The sequence below is a fragment of the Acanthaster planci genome, linkage group LG05 (assembly GCF_054643075.1).
Source record: "Acanthaster planci isolate LZ-2023a linkage group LG05, COTS_SCS, whole genome shotgun sequence".
Lineage (NCBI taxonomy): Eukaryota > Metazoa > Echinodermata > Asteroidea > Valvatida > Acanthasteridae > Acanthaster > Acanthaster planci.
Genome location: NC_141781.1, coordinates 18,843,071 through 18,863,712, shown reverse-complemented (window position 1 = coordinate 18,863,712; position 20,642 = coordinate 18,843,071). Strand labels below are relative to the sequence as shown.

Genomic DNA, 20,642 nt, shown 5'->3' with positions numbered 1-20,642 from the left:
TGTACTGGTACAAGTGCACATACATGTTATATGTACAGTGTACATGTACATACAGGTACGTACATGTACAATACTGCCCCCCCCCAAAAAAAATCAACACAAAACGTGGAAAATAATACTAAAACATGCAAAAATATGGTACATGCCAAAAGAAGTAAAAGAAATGGGAAATATGGATCATGGCTTATGGGATGGAAGGAGGTTGACATGGACAGCCAAGGATGTATGGTACGGTACGTTACCTTGGTCGACACCTTTGAAAACTGCCAATTACATGCAGAGCACACAGACACAGCACAGGCAATATAAAAAAGCAAAGTCGTTGTTAGGAAAAATGTACAACAGTTGCACACAGTCTACGTGTTTATTGAGCGTACAAGTTTGCAAGGGCAACACAGATGGATTGCAACCAACTGGATGTGAGAAGTAAAAGAAAAACAAACTCCACTTGTACATGTACAGTATGTGCAATGATTTGCAGCTCACAGACGGTTTACATGTGTGTTACAACATGTTAAATTCAAATGCATTTATGTTAGGCTACACTGAGCACTAATTCTAGCATGCATGCATCTCACAAGTAGATTTTTGCCTAATCTAGCATTGACTACAGGAAAATGTTCAGCCATCATTGGTCATAGATAACGGAAAATCAATCTGTAATTTCACTGGGAATTAAGCCCACTACACCCTTGATTTGCATGTTCCGAAGTGAGTATAATCAAGCAATTGTTTTCCTCTTACATTTTTCTTGTCATTCATTTTAATAACCAACTTTTTATTAGGAAATTTAAACGATGTGTGAAAACAGTGAAGCTTTCATGACAAAATTATCGCTACGGTAGAATCCACCCAATGAAAAACAGTCCAAAATGAGCGAATCTCAAGCCTGAAGGAGAGGGGAGTGGAGAAATACCACACTGATCAAATTTGCTCTCCACAAATTTGCATTACAAATTAACTTTCACGACACTACAGTAGCATTTTTCTTTCCTGGCAACTTTCACAGTTTGCTGTATGTTTTTGTACATAATCACATTTTCAATTCAAGTTTGGATTCCTAATGAAATGAAGATGGCCGAGCAAAAAATGTCATATTTCCAAGGATGGATTTGCACCGGGGAGATGTTAATTAATTTTAGATTTTTGCCCTGCCCAACGCGTGTTATCGCACTGTATGCTCAGTGTTTGCTGCCACTGGCAAGCTCGGTGGTCGAGTGATTAAGACGTCTGCAACAGTAAGCAGGAAAAACATGGAAATCGTGAGTCCCACCCGAGTTTACTTGTATTTTTTTCGCAAGCCTTCGGGGCAAACATTGAGCACACAGTGTGATAATACATGTACGATATGCGTCGGGCAGGGCAAACTTCTGAAATTAACAAAAAATGTCCGATGAGGAAGTGTTGCTTTCAAGGAGCTTACCTTCACTGAGAGTGGAGCTGGCCACCTCGCCCATTTTTTCCAGGGCTTCGTCCATCTGTTTCTGGTGTTTCAGGACGAAGGGCTTGATGAAGCGATTGTAGATGAACTGGGATCCGTTGGAAGAGATGGGGGCCATGCACCAACCAAGAAACAGCATCTGCAGAGAAGAAGAAACACAGGCAGAGGAAAAGGAACAAAATAGCTTCAATCGTTGGTCAAAACAAAGTAAAAAGTACAAAATGTCCCCCTCCCAAAAAATATTAGCCAGCCAATTCAGTTTTCCAACAGTCTTCTGACAACATGCACTAAAACCCAGCCATCATAGGTTATTTAGAATAATCAATTCGCACAAGAGATCCCCCATCGTCACAGCGTGTGCCAAGTTACATGTACTGATTATTCATGAATCAATGTGACATACAACATGCTTTTATCCCAAATAACCTTACCATATTCAAATATTGAGACTGTCTCAATTGTCTGGTGCCCTGTCTTCAAAAGGAGGACTTGAATCCGTGCACAGAGTCAATTCTGTGTATGACGGCTTGAGCAAGGCACACAGATGCAATTGCTTTTTCCCAATCAATGACCGTGGAAATGACTGATGAGAGATGACTGTGGAATAATTACATGGAAATCCGCTTGGGCAGACACAGCCATCTTTGGCTTGATTTGAAGGTGTATGGTATGCCATGGTTAGTCACTGAGAAAATTTCTGCACAGTTGCACGCACCGGTAGTGTGCGGAAAAAACTCTGCGGGTGTCATGTAGTAGGCACAAGGAACTCAGCAAACATACTTTTGGCCGTGGCCGAAAGTTCTAGTTACGACTGATAACGTGTAGTCATTTACCACAGGTACTGTATGAATGAATGAATGTTACAAGTACCGCTAGTTAAAGACTCTGGATGCAGCCTTACATTCAAAACCCGCGTTCTGATTGGTCAAGTTGTACATGTAAGTGTACACTACTGCCTGCTGATTGGTCAACTGGTGCAGCACTGACCAATGGATGAGAAGCAAAGCGGGCAATCATGCACATCAGCCCAAATTAAAAGTTAGTTGTGTTTCCTATTACACCGAAAAATAAAAGGAAAAACAGCTTTTTTTTTGTTTGGCCTTATGGCTCAGTTGAATCTGCTGGTTTCATTCTACTCGTGCTGTACCTTGGCTAGGTAGTAGAAGGGAAACCATGACAGGAAGATGTCAGTGAAGAACTCCACCATACCAAAGGCGCTGTATACCACCCAGTAGGTCAGCCACTGGGTGTCATCTTCAGTGCGAACGCTCTCGATGGCCTTCACACTACAAATAACCAAACCAAATAAATGGGTGAAGATTACACGTAGGTTAGTTGAACTTTTTTAGTCTAACCATGCAGACAACTTGGTAAAACGGTACAGAAACGCCAACAGAAACAGACAGTCATCTGAGCAGTCAGCACATGTGGTCACATGTAAGTGAGCACACATGTACATTGTACCATACAATGTACATGTACTAGTCTAGGGCAGTTTCATGGGAAAGGCCACACAATAATACGTGTCTAACTTTTCGAAATACAGTATTCAAGCAATGGCCCAGAACAGAAAACACACCACCATCACTGACCATACAGCTGTACATGTACATGTATGTGCCGTACATTTCTCCTATAATCACAACATAAGAGCTCTTCAACCCTACATGTAAGCAAAAGTAAACACGTAAATATAGACCTGCCTTTGCTGATTTTTGTCACAGTTTATTGTCAAGTACATGTATTTGTACACATCCATGAAACTGCCCACACTAAAATGTGCACACATGTGCATGACACACATGGATTGTCAGTTGGTGGGGTTTCATAGGCAGAAATACGTCCATGTACAGTACTGTACGCTTGTCATATATCTGACATTCATCATCAAGAGACAAATTAGGCTCTTCCCATGGAGTGCCCTTCCCTGGAGTGGGACTTTCATGAGGGCCCACTTCATTGACATTTACATCGTAAAGGTGCAACATGCGTACATACATGTACACGTACAATGTACCTGATAATGTGCACATAATGTATACAAGAACATGTACATGTACGTCATGAAAAAGTACTGTTGACTGAAGTCCTACAGCCATCAGACTTTTCCCCCTTACAATAAATAAACAGAAATACAGTACAGACTACAGTGTACATGTACATGCCCTATATTGATTTTCCAATCCAGAGTTACAGTTTTTCGTGTTCATGTGTGCATGGGCCAATAAATGCATGCAATACATGTAAAGTACATGTACTGGTATACGGTGCATGCTGTCAGGCTGTAGGATACCTGTAATGTTTGGAGTTACTGCTGGCACATGCGTATGTATACTGTACATTTACAAGTCACGTGAGTGAAATGGGAATCCTGACAAAACATCTCAACTCTGACCTCACATCCTTTGTATTTGTGAGGGTCTGAAAATGCAGTGTAGGTGCCGGTATGCATGCATGATTTACATGTACACTGCACACAAATGTTTGGATGGGCAGGATCTTCCCTGCATTAAGGGGGCAATTTCTTTTGTCTGGAAAGTTCAGGATAGAGTTGCGAAGACAAAAATTTGTCCCCATAATATTTTTGGTCCCAACAACTTCTACATTTCAACCAATGTTCAGTACCCACAGTCCGATAACAAGTACAAGAGCTAGTACATATGCATGTGTGTACATACACACATTTCCAAGTAGGGTGTGCTTCAGACCTTGACTGCATACATACACAGTGTTGATGAGCACTGCCTTTTGAAGTGACCTGTGCATACAAACTCAGTGCTGGGGATGTTGATGTCATCTGTTTGCTTGATGGCAGTGAAGCGCAATGCATGACATAATGAGCAATGCACTGGCATGGTCACACTAATTGGGACTGTGCACATGTTCAAACAACAGCTGCTGTATGAGCAAATGTGTCATCAGGGCAAAGTTGGCCCCCCAACTACATGTACATGTAGATCCCCAATTTTTTAACCACATTACCTACATGTATATGTATATATCATGTATATACTGGTAGTCCCCTGGACTCAAGGCTGACCAGGGTACTGGCTATGTACAGTAGGTGCACAGTGTACATGTACATACACGTACTCTCAGTTTTGAATTTTAGAAGGATGCAATGCCCCGAAGGCCACCAATCATCGAGCCGCCCATACCATAGACGAAGGAATAGACATGTGTCTGTAGTAAGCAGTGTTTCCTTTCTACATGTACCGTACATAATACACGCATGTACATGTACATACATTGCGGTTCTAGCAGGATCACATACATGTACCATACATGTGACGACAGGCACAGTACATGTACATGTACAAAAAGATATATGGATCAGGTACCGGTACACCTACATGTAGGACCCTTAAATATATTGGACAAAGATCTCTACAGACCCCTACATGTAATGTGATACACGTCCATGTACAGGTGACTGAACAAAACCAGGAAATCAAAGGAGAAAACCACCTGAAATTGTATTAAATGGGGGAACTATACAATGCCCATATACATGTATATGTATCAGTACATGTACGTCCATGCATGTCACCTTTCCCACATTTTCATCCACATCCTTGCAGTACATGTATGTACATGTACACGTATACACATCGTGTTCCACATGTCTGGGATTTACATGTGCCTGTACACTGTATGTGATATCTGTGCATTTTAATCTACATGTACCTGTACCTTACATGTAGGGACAAGAGCTCAGATCAATGCACCGACGACAACTGATCAATAGTCAAGCATCGATGTACTGTACATGTATGTACACGTACACAAGAACATACATGTACATGTGTACTGGTACATAAAAGTATTTGCATGTACATGTACATAACCTAATCATTTGTGCTTTTGCATTGTGCATATACACATGTACATGTACAGTACATGGTACTGATTTGCACATACCGGTATGTACATACCGTATACATGTACACAGGAAATGGGACAGGGCAAGCATGCACATACCCTACAATGCGCTTCAGATACATGTACCTTCATGTACATGTGCCTGTACATGTACATGTACATCTTTGCAATAGTAGCATTCCGGTACCTGTACAGTCATGCCATTTACAGTGTGTTTGTTAAACATTATTCTACATGTATATTACACATGACTCAGTCTCCACCGAGACACACTTACACAAGTGTTCTGTGTATGAATTTTGAGCTGGTATGTGGTACTGATATATCATATACATGTATTGCAGGGTTTCCAGAGTGAAGATTACACACTGTACTACAGTGTACAAACAAATTCATTTTTATCCATGTATACATGCATCATATATCTCTTTCCATCATCACCCAAATTTGAGATGCCAGGGTACCAGTAGCATCCGTAAGCTGTAGTTTATATGAAGGAGAACATTGTTGACATACTTCCGACATTCCTGTCACAGGCATGGAATTGATTTGGGAGTAAGTGAGCTACATGTAGGTGCAGTACTGAGCCAGGGGACCAGAGATCAGTCCTCCAGGAGTCAAGGTACCAGGCCAATTGGGATGAAAATTGCAAGTACATATACATTTATGACATACAGTAGATTGAGTACATGTACATGTACAGTACCTGTACCATATTTTTTGAGTTTGCAAGTGATCTCAAAATAGCACACCCGTCAAATACATGTAGGCCTATGTACTGATGACACCTTACCATGCTTACTGTACTGTATATGTGTGTTTTCCTATGGGATTCAGCAGATTGTGGGCCCTGACTGGTACCACACCAATATGTAAACTTGTGCACCTGTAAACAAAGTGTGGTGTCATCAAAACCGAGGCCTACTTGTAAGGTATTTAATTTGTTTAAACAAACTCTTCAGTTTATTCTGCAAAAATGTTACAAGTTTAGCTCAGTCAATAAATACATGTACATGTACCATATCCATGTACTGGTATCAGTGAACTTTCCATAAATTTACAAATTTATGTAAGTGTACAGGCACATGTACGTACATGTATACCTGGCAGCAGCATAACACTGTACAAATCAAACAACAGAAAGCCTCTGGTCCAATACCATGTGTTGTGAATTTCTCCACGATGCATATTGTGCCCTGTACTAGTATTTGTAATCAATTTCAGACAGCTTTTACAAAAATGTACATGAAAACACTTCTATCACCCACAAGAAAAATCCTGCTGGCACATGTGCATGTCATTATTACCTGAAAAGATAAAGTAAACATCATGAACTGGTCTACATTTACACTGCATCTGGATTAATTAATCCCACAAAATTTCGGCTAGCTTGGATTGGTGGCTCAATTTTGACTGCCCCCCCCCCCCCGACGGAATTGTATGACTGTTGATAATGCCATGTTAATAGGGTCCTCAAAATCCTTCATAACAAAAATTAATTTGGTGCTTGCCATGTTAAACAGGCAAACACTAAACAAGTACCCCGGTCCACTGCTCCAGAGTCCAGACATTGTACACGTATGCTTTGGGTACCAGGAGATACCGTTGTCAGTTCTGCCTATATTTTTATAGCCTGGATGCAGTCATCTCATTGATCGGGTTCGAGAGGCTATTGTCAAGCCGTGCTCTCTGACTGATCTTGTTTTTTTTTTTTACTTTATGTACATACTGGTACATGTATAGTGAAATGTGTTGTTTGATCACTGATCCGTGAATTCATACCAAAGACTATATCTACAGCCATGATATTACCGACTTGTGAGATGCCTTTCTGCATGTTAACGCTGATTACACGTACACGTACATTGATATTATGCTGGTAATTCTGGATCTGGGCAAAATGACCTGCATGCCCTTGTAGCGGTAACTGACTACCTATCGACACGTACATGTACATGTGCCATTATCAGAACAGAAGCGCATCATTTGATTCACTTCACAAATGGAAGTCTTCGTAACCTTTCACAACAAATGTGAGAAATGCCTTTTGCAACACTGCAGACACCGGTATCCGCTCCGAGCAGGAACAAAAGAGGGCGTGTTTTGAAAAGAAATTGACAGTTCTTTGGAATTACACTCACTGCACAGGCAAGCGGGATTAGGCTATGAATTTAGTCTGGAATGCACGGTCTTTGCGTGCACGCCAAACGCCAGCAAGACCTCTGTCTTTCTGTTACCGGTGAGGGTGCATTTCAGCTCAGGGTGGATACTGGTATGTACAGTACATGTGCATGTCAGAGTCTGCACTCCGGAAAGGTTTGAATCCGCACAGAAAGATGACACCAGGATCTGCTAGGCTGTCTGCTCATCTGCTGCATGCACAAATACACCCCTCCTCCCGCGCAAACTGGGCCCAATTTCACGGCGCTGCTAGCAGAGGCTCTGGTGCATGCTGTTAAGGCTGTATGCAGTGTGCATGCTAATGGAAATCTCTAAGCACACACAACTGTAAGCTAAACCACACCATGAAACAGCGCTTACAGTTTGCAAAATTTTTACACATGTATGATTTTTCTGCCAACTGTTACACTTAAGTATTATGGTGCCCATGCCAATAGACTACCGGTACATTACAGGTTCAAGAAATTACTTAAGCGTACTCTACAATGTCACTAATTCGGCTTACATGTCTGAGTTACATTGTACTTACTGGTACATGTACATGTTCGGGCATTAAGAGCTGGGCTATACCACCACACTGTCCAAAACAATATCACCTACAAGTATATGTACATATTCTTTTCCAGAGTATCTGAGATTCAATTCCAGGGGAACCGGACTTGACTTTATTTCCACCAAGTGAAATTTAATCATAATTTCAATTGACTACATGGAGTTGCCAAGAGTATTGAAGTACGGGTGCCGGTACGTACATGTATGTACATGTGCTAACACTGATGAAATTTATCAAATACACACATGAAGGGAAACTCCACTCATGAAGCCCTCCCACTTCAATTTCCCACTTCCCTCAACTTCATGTATCTCTCATGTTCCCGCCTTCTACTAGTACTGCATGAGGCACCGCTCGGCACACATTATGAATGCGCCATCGGAAGTCAGTAGCCATTGATCGAGGGTACTTGTCACTTTGGAGTATCCCCCCCATCCCCGCATAGCTTAATCAAATTATGAACCCACAGTGCTTTGATCCAATATGTGGCGCTAGAGGGACTTCAGATGTTGCTCGGCGGTGAACGTTCGGCAGCTTACCTGGCATAGGCTGGATACAGGAAACCCAGGAAAGCGCTGATGAATGATGCAGCATAGCCAAAGACAAGCCACAGGGCGACCACAGCAGCCAAACCTGTCAATACAAGCACATGTATAACAAAGTTAGATGGGGATAAACTGATGTTACAATACATGTGAGTGTACACTTACAAAACTAATAGTTTATATAGAGATTTGTACCATCACATGTACATGTACATGTATGTGTACACATGTACATGTATTCATACAGGTACGATTAACATGCAGTATATCCAGTACATGTACATATGATTGAAGTACATGTAGAGTTTCTGCTTCAAGAGGGAATGTTTCCATTGATTGGGGAATTTGATGCAGCAATTTACAACACTGTGGACTTGGATGCTTTCCTAGTGCTTGTTGAAACAAGCTGTGTGATTGCACCACGCTGGATTTGATCATGCAGGCCAGCTATTAGACAAGTTCAATGGTTAAGGTGTTTGACAGCGTATGACAGTTGACACTGCACTAGTAAGCAGGAGGTTATTGGTTCGAGTCCAGCCACAGCAACCACGGGAATATTTTTTCCCAAAAGCTCTTGACAAGCACCGACCTGTCAGGTACACATTTGTAGCAAATTATTGATATGCTGGTAAAGGATACATCAACTAATACACGTATTGTACAAGTACAGTATGAACGTGCTCAAAACCTCCAGTACTTCATACATACAATGTACATGTACATGTACATGTACTGTGTGGTACATGTACCCAAGGCTGATATGTGACGCAATCCAGACCTCATCAACAAAGGGGCACTACAATTGTATTTTGGCTGGGCCACACAGACTGGTTGCAGCATTTGTCTCGCGCATTGTTTTGCATGGACACGGCATGGCAGCAACCAGTGTATGTGTGGCATTGCTTCAATTTGCACACGTGTTTTCACTGCCACAGGAGCAAAATGCGAAGGGAGGGGCATTTTTTTGCCATCCCACTTTTATGCTGCACATTGGTTCAATTGCATCACAAGTTTTCCAAAGTGTGTCGCATTTAAACGATGTGACACAGGGTAAATCAAACAAAGTACATCAGTATGTATTGTACAGTAGGTGTACATGTGCATGTACAAGTACATTGTACTGTGCACCATTACAAATGTGTGCACATGTCAATTTATACATGTACAGAGGGGTATTTACAGATCCTTTGAACTGTCTTTGTAAATGTACTGTTATTACATAAGCAAACAAGTAAATTTTGTGTAAACACGCACCGGTCCATGGGGAGGGTACTTCTCGCATTGATAAACAGAGCTTACAATTTATGGGAAAAATGTCCAAACTGGGCATACAATGTACATGTACTGTATGTGCCTGTACATGTACGCAGTACCAGCACTACATGTATATGGCCAGTGACCATTGGAACAGTTTCACACACTGCAAGACAACAAGTCACAGCTGAAAAAATGTGTGTCAGGTTTATCAGGTTTAAATTCCATTTTCTGTCCTTGGCTTGTTTACCTGGTGTCTGGACTATTGTTGAAGGCTCCCTAAGTATTGATCACCGACTGGGTTACTCTGGGATCATTCAGATAAGTCAGACAGTCTTGTGATTTAAAATGCTACCACTTCTAAATTCACAAGGTCTTTTTTGCTCCAGGAGAGTACCAGTACCTATCTTGTTGCTACATGTAGTACGGCCTCTTAATCATATGCGTATTTTGTAAGGTGTTACAAGTACCTACCCAGTATACATACATGTATATGTACCTATGTACCAGTGCATGCATACACTGAAATTTGTCAATGTAATGTAAATACATGTACATGTACATGTAAGTACACACACAGTATGGATTCTGCATGCATGTACATACAATACAGTACATGTAAATTTGTCTACGTGTACACATGTACATGTATGTACAGTATACAAAATGTGCACACAGGTACCAATGTACAAGTACTATATGACATACAGCACTGGTTGCATAATCACCTACACATGTCATGAACATGTACATACCATGTGTATATTCTGCACATTGAATTGCTGTAACCATGCAGAGAATGTTTTCTCTTAGTCTTAGGCCAAACAAAAAATTAGTTGTGTTTCCTGCTACATGTACACTGAAAAATAAATTAGGGTGGTTGGTTGGGTAAAATATCTTTTTTACTCTAAATTTACTCTAAATGCATGTACCGGTATGTACATGTATATGTAACAGGTACTATCAGAAAGCCAGTGTCAGATTAATAATGTACATGTGCACATTAATATTATCAATATTACAGATCAGCACTGTGATTGAGCAGTAAAGCAGCTGGTTGTTGAAATACAAACACACAAGAGCTGTCCATGTCATGCAAAAAAATTAAAACAATAAAATGTACACAAAATTAGGTTCGGGGCAAGGCACCATAAGTTTTTTATTTTATTGATTTGTCGAATAAAAAGATATAGGTTCCACGTAATTTTCTAGGTTGGGTCGGGTAACCGGAAACACAGCTATTTTTTTTGTTGGCCTTGCAATACTCAGTATGTACCGGGGTACATGGAGAACCTGGGTATGAGGATGAACGCACTGGAAGCCCAGCAAGCTTACCCACAACCAATGCATACTGAGCACAGTCTTGTATCATTTCACATGTACAGATATGCATGAAAAAACATGTACATGCATGTCACTGGTAAACTGTATATAAATCTGCTAAAACTGAATGAGTGCATACCAGTACATGTAGCTGCATGCATGTACATGTACATGTACCGGTATGTTAAATCATAGCGAGGAAGGGGAGGAATGAACACCATTCACATACCGTACCTAAAGTAGTAACACTGTCGAGTTAGTACCTGTATATGTGCGTGTATGTTAAAGATACATGTAACAGTATACATGTACGTTGTGCAGTACATGTACATCCGAGTACGCTCCCTGCACCTGCAAACAGGTGCGACAATCACAATTTGCAAAGTGTAGTCTCTGTCTCTCATGTACATGTACGCATTTGTGTCAGAGTCAGAAAGTTTATACATGGAGAAGAAAACATGTAAAATGTACAGTGCCAGATGCCCGGAACAACTGTTTTACTCTCCGGCGTGCCTGCGTCAGTGAGGTAGGTCAATGCACCGTCTTTGAAGGACGCAAAAATTGTGTTGTGACTGTATAGTACTAGTACATACATGTGTACATGCAAGACATGCCTCTGTGCAAGTAACCGTCATCTTTTAACAGCACACTTGCACTAGTGTACTACTACAAATACATGTACATGCAAACGACATATGCATGATACCATTAAGTCGGTCTGCATGTACATGTACATGTACATTTATGTATCGATGTCCTTTTAGCATGTTTAGAATCAAAATACAGCACATGTGACAAAATTCAAGCAAAAGTCTCATCGGCAACCTGTCATTCGTGCACTTACATGATGTACATGCAGTACCCTGCACATTACATACCATGTACGGTATCTAATTAACAAACTACACCTTTACCTGTTAGAGAGAACTTGACAATGGGGTCGGTAGGAGAGATTTGCATAGTGCTGGCTCAATCAAATCAGGGTAAGTTCCAACTGAAGACCAAGCAACCAAAACTGCACCACTGGCCTTACAAAAGCTTCGTGGGGTAGAGATACATGTACAGCAGAGGGAAGCTTCACTGAGAACAATGTTCCTCGAAGTGAATAACAATTGCAATCCTTCTCTGGTTTTTATACCATCAAACACTCCTGTACACCACCATGTTAGGGCCACTGCAACAGTGCTGACTTAGCAAAAGACTTCCCCACCTCCCTGTGGTCAAGGGTGCAAAGGATACTGATCAGAGTCAGGGCTTTTGAGGGAATGAAGTCACTGGATGACTGAATTCCTTGAGTGGTTTCCTTTCAAAGAACCCACACATTCAGTTTCCTGTAGTGTAGAGAAACTTCCACCTGCAGTGTACTACAAACCTTTCTGACCCCATTTACACCTGCTGTATTTCCTGAATGGAACAAGTATGACAAAAGTACCAGTGTAAGGCACATTCACTGGTTAGATATAGGTGCAACCACAGTCAACAAAAGAACATTCCAGGAGCAACAGGACAGAAGATTGAAACAGTTGAAAATCAGTCCAACATAGGGTGATCCACAGGCACGGAAGTTTGTCCAAAAATGTCAGCGCATTAGCCTTTGGTCAAGGCAAAACACCACACTCGTTGACTTTCAGTGTGTGACACCCAAACCACCTAAGGAGAAACTACATGTAGCATGTCTTAATGCCACAATGACCAGATGACTGTATTTACCAACTCCTTTTACACCCAGCAAGAAATGAGACCAAGGGGTACCCCCCCAACATGTCCAATCCCTGTACACATTCCAGACTATTGTTACTTAACACATCCCCCAAGATGTCTGAAAGGAAGATTCCTGCGAGACAATGACCAACACAAAGCAGGGGGGGGGGGTTCTCTCCGCCTCATACCTCGCTGCATATGACTCCTTTAGGGGGGCTTTTACACTTTTACTGCTGACTTTGGTGGCAAAAGTGGTAAAACTGTAGATTATTGTCGCCGACCAGTACATTTTTCTCTGACAATTCATTCAATTTGTGCGAAACAATGTAAACGTATGCATACACCTATCAAGCATGACTTTGTGATCAGTGTCCAGACCGAGCGTGGGCAGACATGAAGGATGCACGCACAGGAAGGAAGAATTATTCAATGTGACTGATTAACCAATGTGACCCACGAGTCACCTCTTACTACAGTTACGAACTTGACAAAGCACAAGAAAACATTGGGCAATAACTACGGTACCAGTAATTAAAAATTGAGAAGACATACCGATACATGTATTGTTCGGCACATGTACTGCCATTTCAATTAAATTCAGTTTCCTGGGTTGACATTTCGACCGTATGTCCCTTATGTAAAACACTTCAATTTGCGACAGATGAATGGCACTTGAAAATTCCTCCTTTTTGAGTAAATTTGAAATATCTATTTCATGAAATTCTTGTGGGGTACCACTTTAGTATCCCACAAGGATCAAAACTGGCCTTGTGGGGTGCCTTCCATTGTGATTTGAAAATTTTTTCCGTGTTGTGTGGGAGTTTTGTGCATGAGAACAAAGGAAATACCCCACAAGTATACATACATGTATGTAAGGGTGAGTGTGTAAACGCCTTCACTAGTGCACCTGTAACAATAGGGTCCACAGTTGGCGAAGAGTCCACGGTTGGAAAACGTGCACAAAACATATGGGAGGTTTTCCAAAAAAGTACCGTTACGAACAAAAGAGGAACAATAGGGAGTCCACGATTGAAGGTGTTTACACACTTCAGTGTGTGCGTACCTGGCAATAATGCATACATGACGTACTTTGTATAAGTTTCATTAACCCCAACCACCAAGCATATTGTTTGGCTTACACTACACAGTACTACAAAATACTAAGTAATAGCCTGAGCCTGAAGGACCTAGCGCTACAAATTACTACTTCTGGCTAGGTTACTTCCATTGTAACTTGTACAGAAAACAATAAAGCCATTTATAGTGCCACAGCACTGTATGGTACATTGTCTTATCTATTGTATTGTATGGCTTCTGAGAACAATTAGGTCATGTCCTTTTACAAGCGACAGCGCTCAGTGCTACATTTTACTTCAAGTAGTAATTTGTAGTATTATGTAGGGTTAGGGTTAATAACAAATCTGTACAGAACACACTGTATGTATGTATACATTTATGCTTCCAGTCAAAATAACTTGGGGTCTCAGGTACGGTAAATTACATATGTACATGTACTGTTCACGTACGCCCAGCCTACCCCCAGTATAAACATGTACAGTCATGACAGTAGGTACATGTATGAACATCTGAAGAGCAGACTGGTATCAGTGCAAGTACAATGCACATGTATGCACTGGTATGTTTTAGGCTAACATACAAGTATGTACCATATACTGTTACTAGGGGTGTGTATTTACGGGTATTTTGAAACCAGGTACCCGTTTTATGTTAATACTGGTACCAGGTACATGTACCTGGGTACCCTTAAAATATAAAGAACACTTATGGGTGCCCGGCCTGAAAAAATGGAACCAGGTTTTGATAGCGATGGGCGGGTACTCGGAACATGCCTGTTAGCTCCATGCCGCTGCGCACCAATGGTGTATTCTACATGAGAGCTTTAATATTAACACTATGAACATCTAACAAAAGCATGGCGCACTAACAATGGATGCTCATTGTCAGTGTACTGTGCTTCTTTACTTAGATTTTTGTTGTGTCACAGTCCTCACAATGCAGATTGACTTTCCCCAAACAAAAGGAATAATATCACTTGGGTCAACAGGGTCCGTAAAAATGGAATCTTTGATTTCTGCTCATGAAGACTTTCATATATCAAGTGTGACAATTGACGCCAGATTTAGTCCTTTTCTTTTCTCAAATTTTTCTGCAGTTTCTTTATTTCCTTTCCTTTTGCAGAAATAGGTAAGTGTAAATAGGTAGATTTTCTCCCTGTTGTGTGTGAGTTTGTTTCTGTATTCAATTGGGGACCCCGAACAATGGTATAAAGGAAACCTGGTTTTCTCAAAAGAGTAGTCTGGTGACTAAGATGTATTGTGCTTATATCACGTGAGATATCCATGTTCCATAAGAAGAGAAGTAAAAGCATTCATTTTTTGTCTCCTTGTGACTGATTATCGAAGAAAATTTTGATCTAATTTTGAGGCATTTGGTGATTTTTTTTAAAGTTAATTTTCAGGAGATTTGTTCATCAAATGATATGCATGGATTGTTTTGAGACAAATTTTGCTCTCACGAATACTGTGTTACTTGAGATTTCAGAATGGCAATTTTTGCACAGAATTTTAGAAGTTGTAATGTTTAATATTTATTTGTAGATGGCACAATTGCCGGGTGTTGATGTGTGGAAATTGACTTGCTAATTATACGAGACAAGACAGGTCCGTATAGTCAAGTGCATGCCGGGAACACTGCACGGAAGTCCAGACCGCCTGATTGACGTTCTTCCAGCCATGAAGTACGCCCGACATGACCACTCACCAGAGTGGAACCCACATGTCTACCAGTGAGGGAGTGCACATGTCCACCGGCCAGCTACAGTACATGTACATGTACAGAGCTGATGCTGGACTCTCTAGGAGGCTCATACACTTTGGCAACAAAACCGCAATGGGGTACATTCCTGGCGAAATATTTTATTATCTATTAAATTAACGAGATAAGGTTTATATTAGAGTCTAAGCGATAATATGTTAAGGTCCAATTGATTAACTTCAATCAGACTTCATTTACAACATGTACATGTAAAACCAAAATATGGTAAGCCTATAATTTGTGGTTCCATCTATTCAAGTTTATTTGAGTTTGATACTGTGCCTCACAGTTTTGGAACTCTGCAAAGGTCTCTCTACTCTAATGTTACTTGTGATCAAAACACAACGGTCAGTCCACACAGAAACACTTGACCTCGGTCATTTTCTGTATCTGTATAGATCTGTACAATATAGTTGGCAAAGCATCCAGAGGACACATCATACCAACTGCAGTGTATTAGGTTTGCGCCTTGCGTGGGGAGATTGACGCAAATTTAAACCAACGCATAAATGAAAAAAACTGCCACACTGCCTCCTCGAAAGCTGACACAGATGTTGCACTGACGACAGATTGTAGCATGTTGTTCCAAAACCCTTGGTGTAAGCATGGATTTGCAAATTTTTTTTTGCATGACCCCTGGAGATTCTACCATTTGGAGTGAGGATACCATCAGACTGATCAACCAACTTATTGATTATCTTGAACATCATGGATAACCTGTTGGTTTTACGCCACGTCTCAAGGGATGACCAACCAAGTTCCTTGATGTTTGTCACAGTGCAAGGTACTCTACTATAGTTGTTGAAAAAAATCAATCTAGCAGCTTGTCTCTGAATCTGTTCGAGACACTGGATGTCGGACACCAAGTGGGGATCCCAGGCAGATGACAAATATTCCAGCAATGGTCGAACCAGTGTGAAGTATGCTGTTTGTTTGACCCTTGGAGTGCAGCTCCAGATTCCTTCTCAGGATAATTAATACCCTCTGAGCTTTCTTACAGGTTTCAGATAGGTGTGTCCTCCATCACAAATGATTTGTGAATCCCAAGATATTTTAAGCTGTTTACACTACTTACATTTATGTTTTCACCACAAAAATCATAGATGGTTCTGATCGGTGCCCTGGTGCCTATGGATATTGTGTAACATTTGGATGGATTCAATTTCTCTCCCCAGCTGGATTGCCACTTTTCTAGTTGGTGAAGGTCTTGCTGTAATTGGACCTTATCCACACAATACCACCTGAAACAAGGTTCTCTGGTAGATTGTTTATGTCCAACAAGAATAACAGCGGGCCAATCACTGATCCTTGGGGAACTCCAGATGTTACTAGTACAAGATTTGAAGCCTGACCATCTAAAACTACCCTGTGTGTGCGTCCGGACAGGAAACTTTGAATCCACTGATGCAACGGTCCTACGATGCCGTAGTGTTGATATTTAACAGAAGATAATGCGGGACTTTATCAAAAGACTTCATGAAGTCAAGCACTGCTACATCAACTGTTTGCTTGTCAATTAATCTGCCCATGTCATGCAAGGTAGTAGTAAGTTGAGTTTCTGTTGATCTTCTGGACCGGAAACCATGTTGGCAATCAGTTAGAATGTTACATCATGTACAGTGTATATCTATCAAGATGCTTCATATTATGACTAAAGACTAGACGATCAAGACCTTAACAAGGAACGGAGGTACGAGACACTGGGCGATAATTTGCCGGATCTGAACGTGCCCTTTTCTTGAAGACTGCAGTAACATTTGCTGTCTTCCATGCTGATGGTACCATCCCAGTATTCACTGAATTTTGAAAGAAGTCTTGGAGGACAGGTAATAGTGGTTCTGCAACAAGTTTTAACGACCATAGTGGAATATTATCTGGCCCCGGTGCTTAACATGGAATAAGTTCCTTAACCCTAACCTTCCCCCGCCACGCAGAATTACTACCAGAGGGGCTACTGGTACTGACACTCTCACCTCATTTCTAAGTTGTCATTTATTTCTCGTAAGTCAGTACGTTTCACTCGGTCCCTTTTCTACAAGACCACAAAAAATCCTTCTTGTAAGTTGGCAATAAAAGTATCGCGCTTCGGTATTGGTTTCCTTCACCGCGGTTGCCTGGAAGCATCAAGCAACAAGCCCCACACTGCTTGACTGATGCATGCATGTGGTTAAGTACATCAATACCAGGGACCCCTCTTGGGCTACACGGATGTGCTCTGTCCATTTGGGGGTCGCCTTATTGAACAAACTTAACATGTAGGCCATTTTCCAATACTCGACTTTGTCTCCGTTCAGGCTTCAACTGTTTTTTTACTACCTGACTTTAAGTTGTAAACGCAATAGCAAGTTTGATAGTGGCACAAAACATCAAGTAAGATGCAAAAGAGTCAACATTACAGTTCTTCAGTTTAATTGAAATGCTTCGGGCACACTATCGGGAATTTGTTTTGGAAATGGAGACGAAGTTGAGTATCAGAAAACGGCCGTGTACGTGTGCGGCACGAGGGCGCTGTATGACAATCTGGAATCTTGAGTGAGAGAGCCCGCTTACATGTAGATGGAGTTTACTGTACATGTACAATACATTACACGTGCGTACAGTCTGTTGGCTTGGTTCTGCCCCCTAATACTTGTAAGACCCTTGCAGCTGCTTGGGGCCAACAGTGACTTTGTGGTTGGAAGTTTTCAGTGGAGTACAGTATTTGTGTGGTCTAAATGCAGTAATGCATGCAGGGCTCAACACATGGTGTGCTGACTACCCTATGCGCATGTACAGTACATCGTTTGGAGCTTATCGCGACAATTTTCTGCATATCGATTTGCACGATATCCCGATATGTGTTTTTACGAACGATACGATATCCGATATCAACATCATATCAAAATATCATGAAATATCGTCATATCGAACAGGCTTATTCAGTAACCATCTTGATGAGCTTATCCCCAGGTGTCTTACTATTGTTACAGTTAACACCTGAGCTCCACCTGTCGGCATACCGTGTACACCTTTCAAATTCTTATATCTTTTTGGTTGGGTGCACTCTGCAGGTACATAAGACTGCTGCGCGCACTGGGGCGTTGGTCATTCTTTTGGTTTCTTCCTTTTTGTAGCCACTTTTACCTTGGGGTTTCTTTGCCTCAGCTGTGCTTTCTCCTCCTGCTCCGCACCTGCAGCTGGTCTTATTACTTGTGTTACCCAATTCTGTAATTTATCTACTTTTGTGAATTTGCCTTCTGAATATCTTTGTAAATACTCATTTGCTTTGTGTGATTTCAATACTTAATTTGGGAGGTGCCCCCAAACTTGTTGCCGTGTGCTTTTTTTAAAACAAAAGTTAGTTTGTATTCATTTTCCCATGCCCCGGCCTGCTCGGCCCGTTACACTATAGCCTTGTGATCCTGTAACAGTGTACACATGTAATCATTCAAGTCTATGTTTGGCAGGTTAAAATCTCCCAAAATAACAACAACATTAGAGTTTATTTTCCCTTTAAGAACAGCCACAGATTCTGTCAGCTCATCAACTTGTTGACCAAGTTTGTCATCTGGCGATCAATAAAATGTTCCAATCATAACTGCTTTGGATTTACTGTTTTTAGTTTAAGTCCCTAGGCCCATTACTTCACAATTACTGTCCATGTTCGAACATTCGTTTGACATCAACTCGGTTGAAACTGCCTGAAACACCCCCCTCCTGTGGTGTTTGTATCTCTATCCTTCCTAAAGACTTTGTGGTTAGATGGAAATATTTTACCACTCTCAATAGTTGAATTAAGCCATGACTCTGTGCCACAAAGGATGTCTGGTTGATGCACCTTTATGAGAACTTGAGGATCAGCAACTTTTCTTCTAATACTTTGATAGTTGATCAATAGACAACGCAGTTAGTTTAACGGAACGTTGATAAGCCTTATTGCAAATACTGCATGGGTGATTTTGCACAATGGTAGAAATGCATTGTGGGAAGGAAGAAGGAGCAAACATTGCCCCTTTCTGCTTTCCACAATGCCTTTTTACCATTGTGCAAAATCACCCATGCAGGATTTGTGATAAGGCTTATGGTCCCCCTCCCCCGGTGCAGATCATTCAAACTGTTTTTGCCAGGTGTTGGCCCCAACCAAGTCTCCACCACTTTCTAACACATGGTTCACAAAGAAAGGGCAGAAAATATTGAAACTCAAGTTCACCATTTTTAAGCAGATCCTGCCTTCACTGCTTTACCTTACATTTCATGACTGAGTATTTCAGCATGGAGGTAGAATCTACATGATTTCAGCAAACCCACTAACTTTGCATTCCAGGCAGTAGGCCTAACATTACTCACAAATCAAAGTCCACTAATTGCCATGCCTGCAGAGCATGCATATTTTCCAAAACGTGCAAAAACTGTCAGGGGCTCAATAAACTGCCACAGGCGACAGGGTTAACTTGCGCAATCCTCAAATAGGACACAGCCTGGCAATGAATGAGGCAAGGCCTAAGCCCTATGTCATGTGCATATGACGAAACAAGCCCACCACACAAACGCATATAGCACACGACGTATGTACAGTACATGTACAGTTCATTACAGTAGGCCTACATGTACACATGTACATACATGTACAGTACATGTATGTATGAGGTCTGATGCAACTTGCTCGGATCACAGAACACAAAGGAGGCGAAATTGGATACAAACCGATCACGAAGTACGTCCTTTTCACACCAGTCTTTTCCTCAAGTTTTGCAAGGACATCAGTAACTGCATTCTTCTCATACAGTGCCTTGTCTAACTTGGCCCGCAAACTGTCAACACTCGCCATTTTGTAGGAATTTCTGTAACTCGTCGGGTCGAATTTCCAGCTGAGTCTCCGCGCGTACGTACTGCATGCAGCAAGCTCACACCATGGCTTGCCGGGCCCTCCCAGATCTCAGTCGCGGCG

The 20,642-nt window shown here is 41.4% G+C and overlaps 1 protein-coding gene across 3 annotated transcripts in view; it reads right to left on the bottom strand.

Annotated features, from left to right (window-relative positions):
- LOC110988733 (receptor expression-enhancing protein 5-like) overlaps positions 1-20,642 on the bottom strand; it is a 27,841-nt gene extending 7,199 nt beyond the window's left edge. The window contains exons 1-5 of one of the 3 annotated variants that reach the window (XM_022252523.2): positions 20,399-20,642; positions 8,597-8,690; positions 2,589-2,727; positions 1,424-1,580; positions 243-263 (exon numbers count right to left, since the gene is read on the bottom strand). In XM_022252523.2, coding sequence (XP_022108215.1) covers positions 243-263; positions 1,424-1,580; positions 2,589-2,727; positions 8,597-8,690; positions 20,399-20,522 — 535 coding nt within the window. In that variant the 5' untranslated portion in view covers positions 20,523-20,642. Of the gene's footprint in view, positions 1-242; positions 264-1,423; positions 1,581-2,588; positions 2,728-8,596; positions 8,691-12,093; positions 12,416-20,398 lie in introns of those variants that run through there. The other 2 variants (XM_022252526.2, XM_022252524.2) reach the window with 2 other exon arrangements.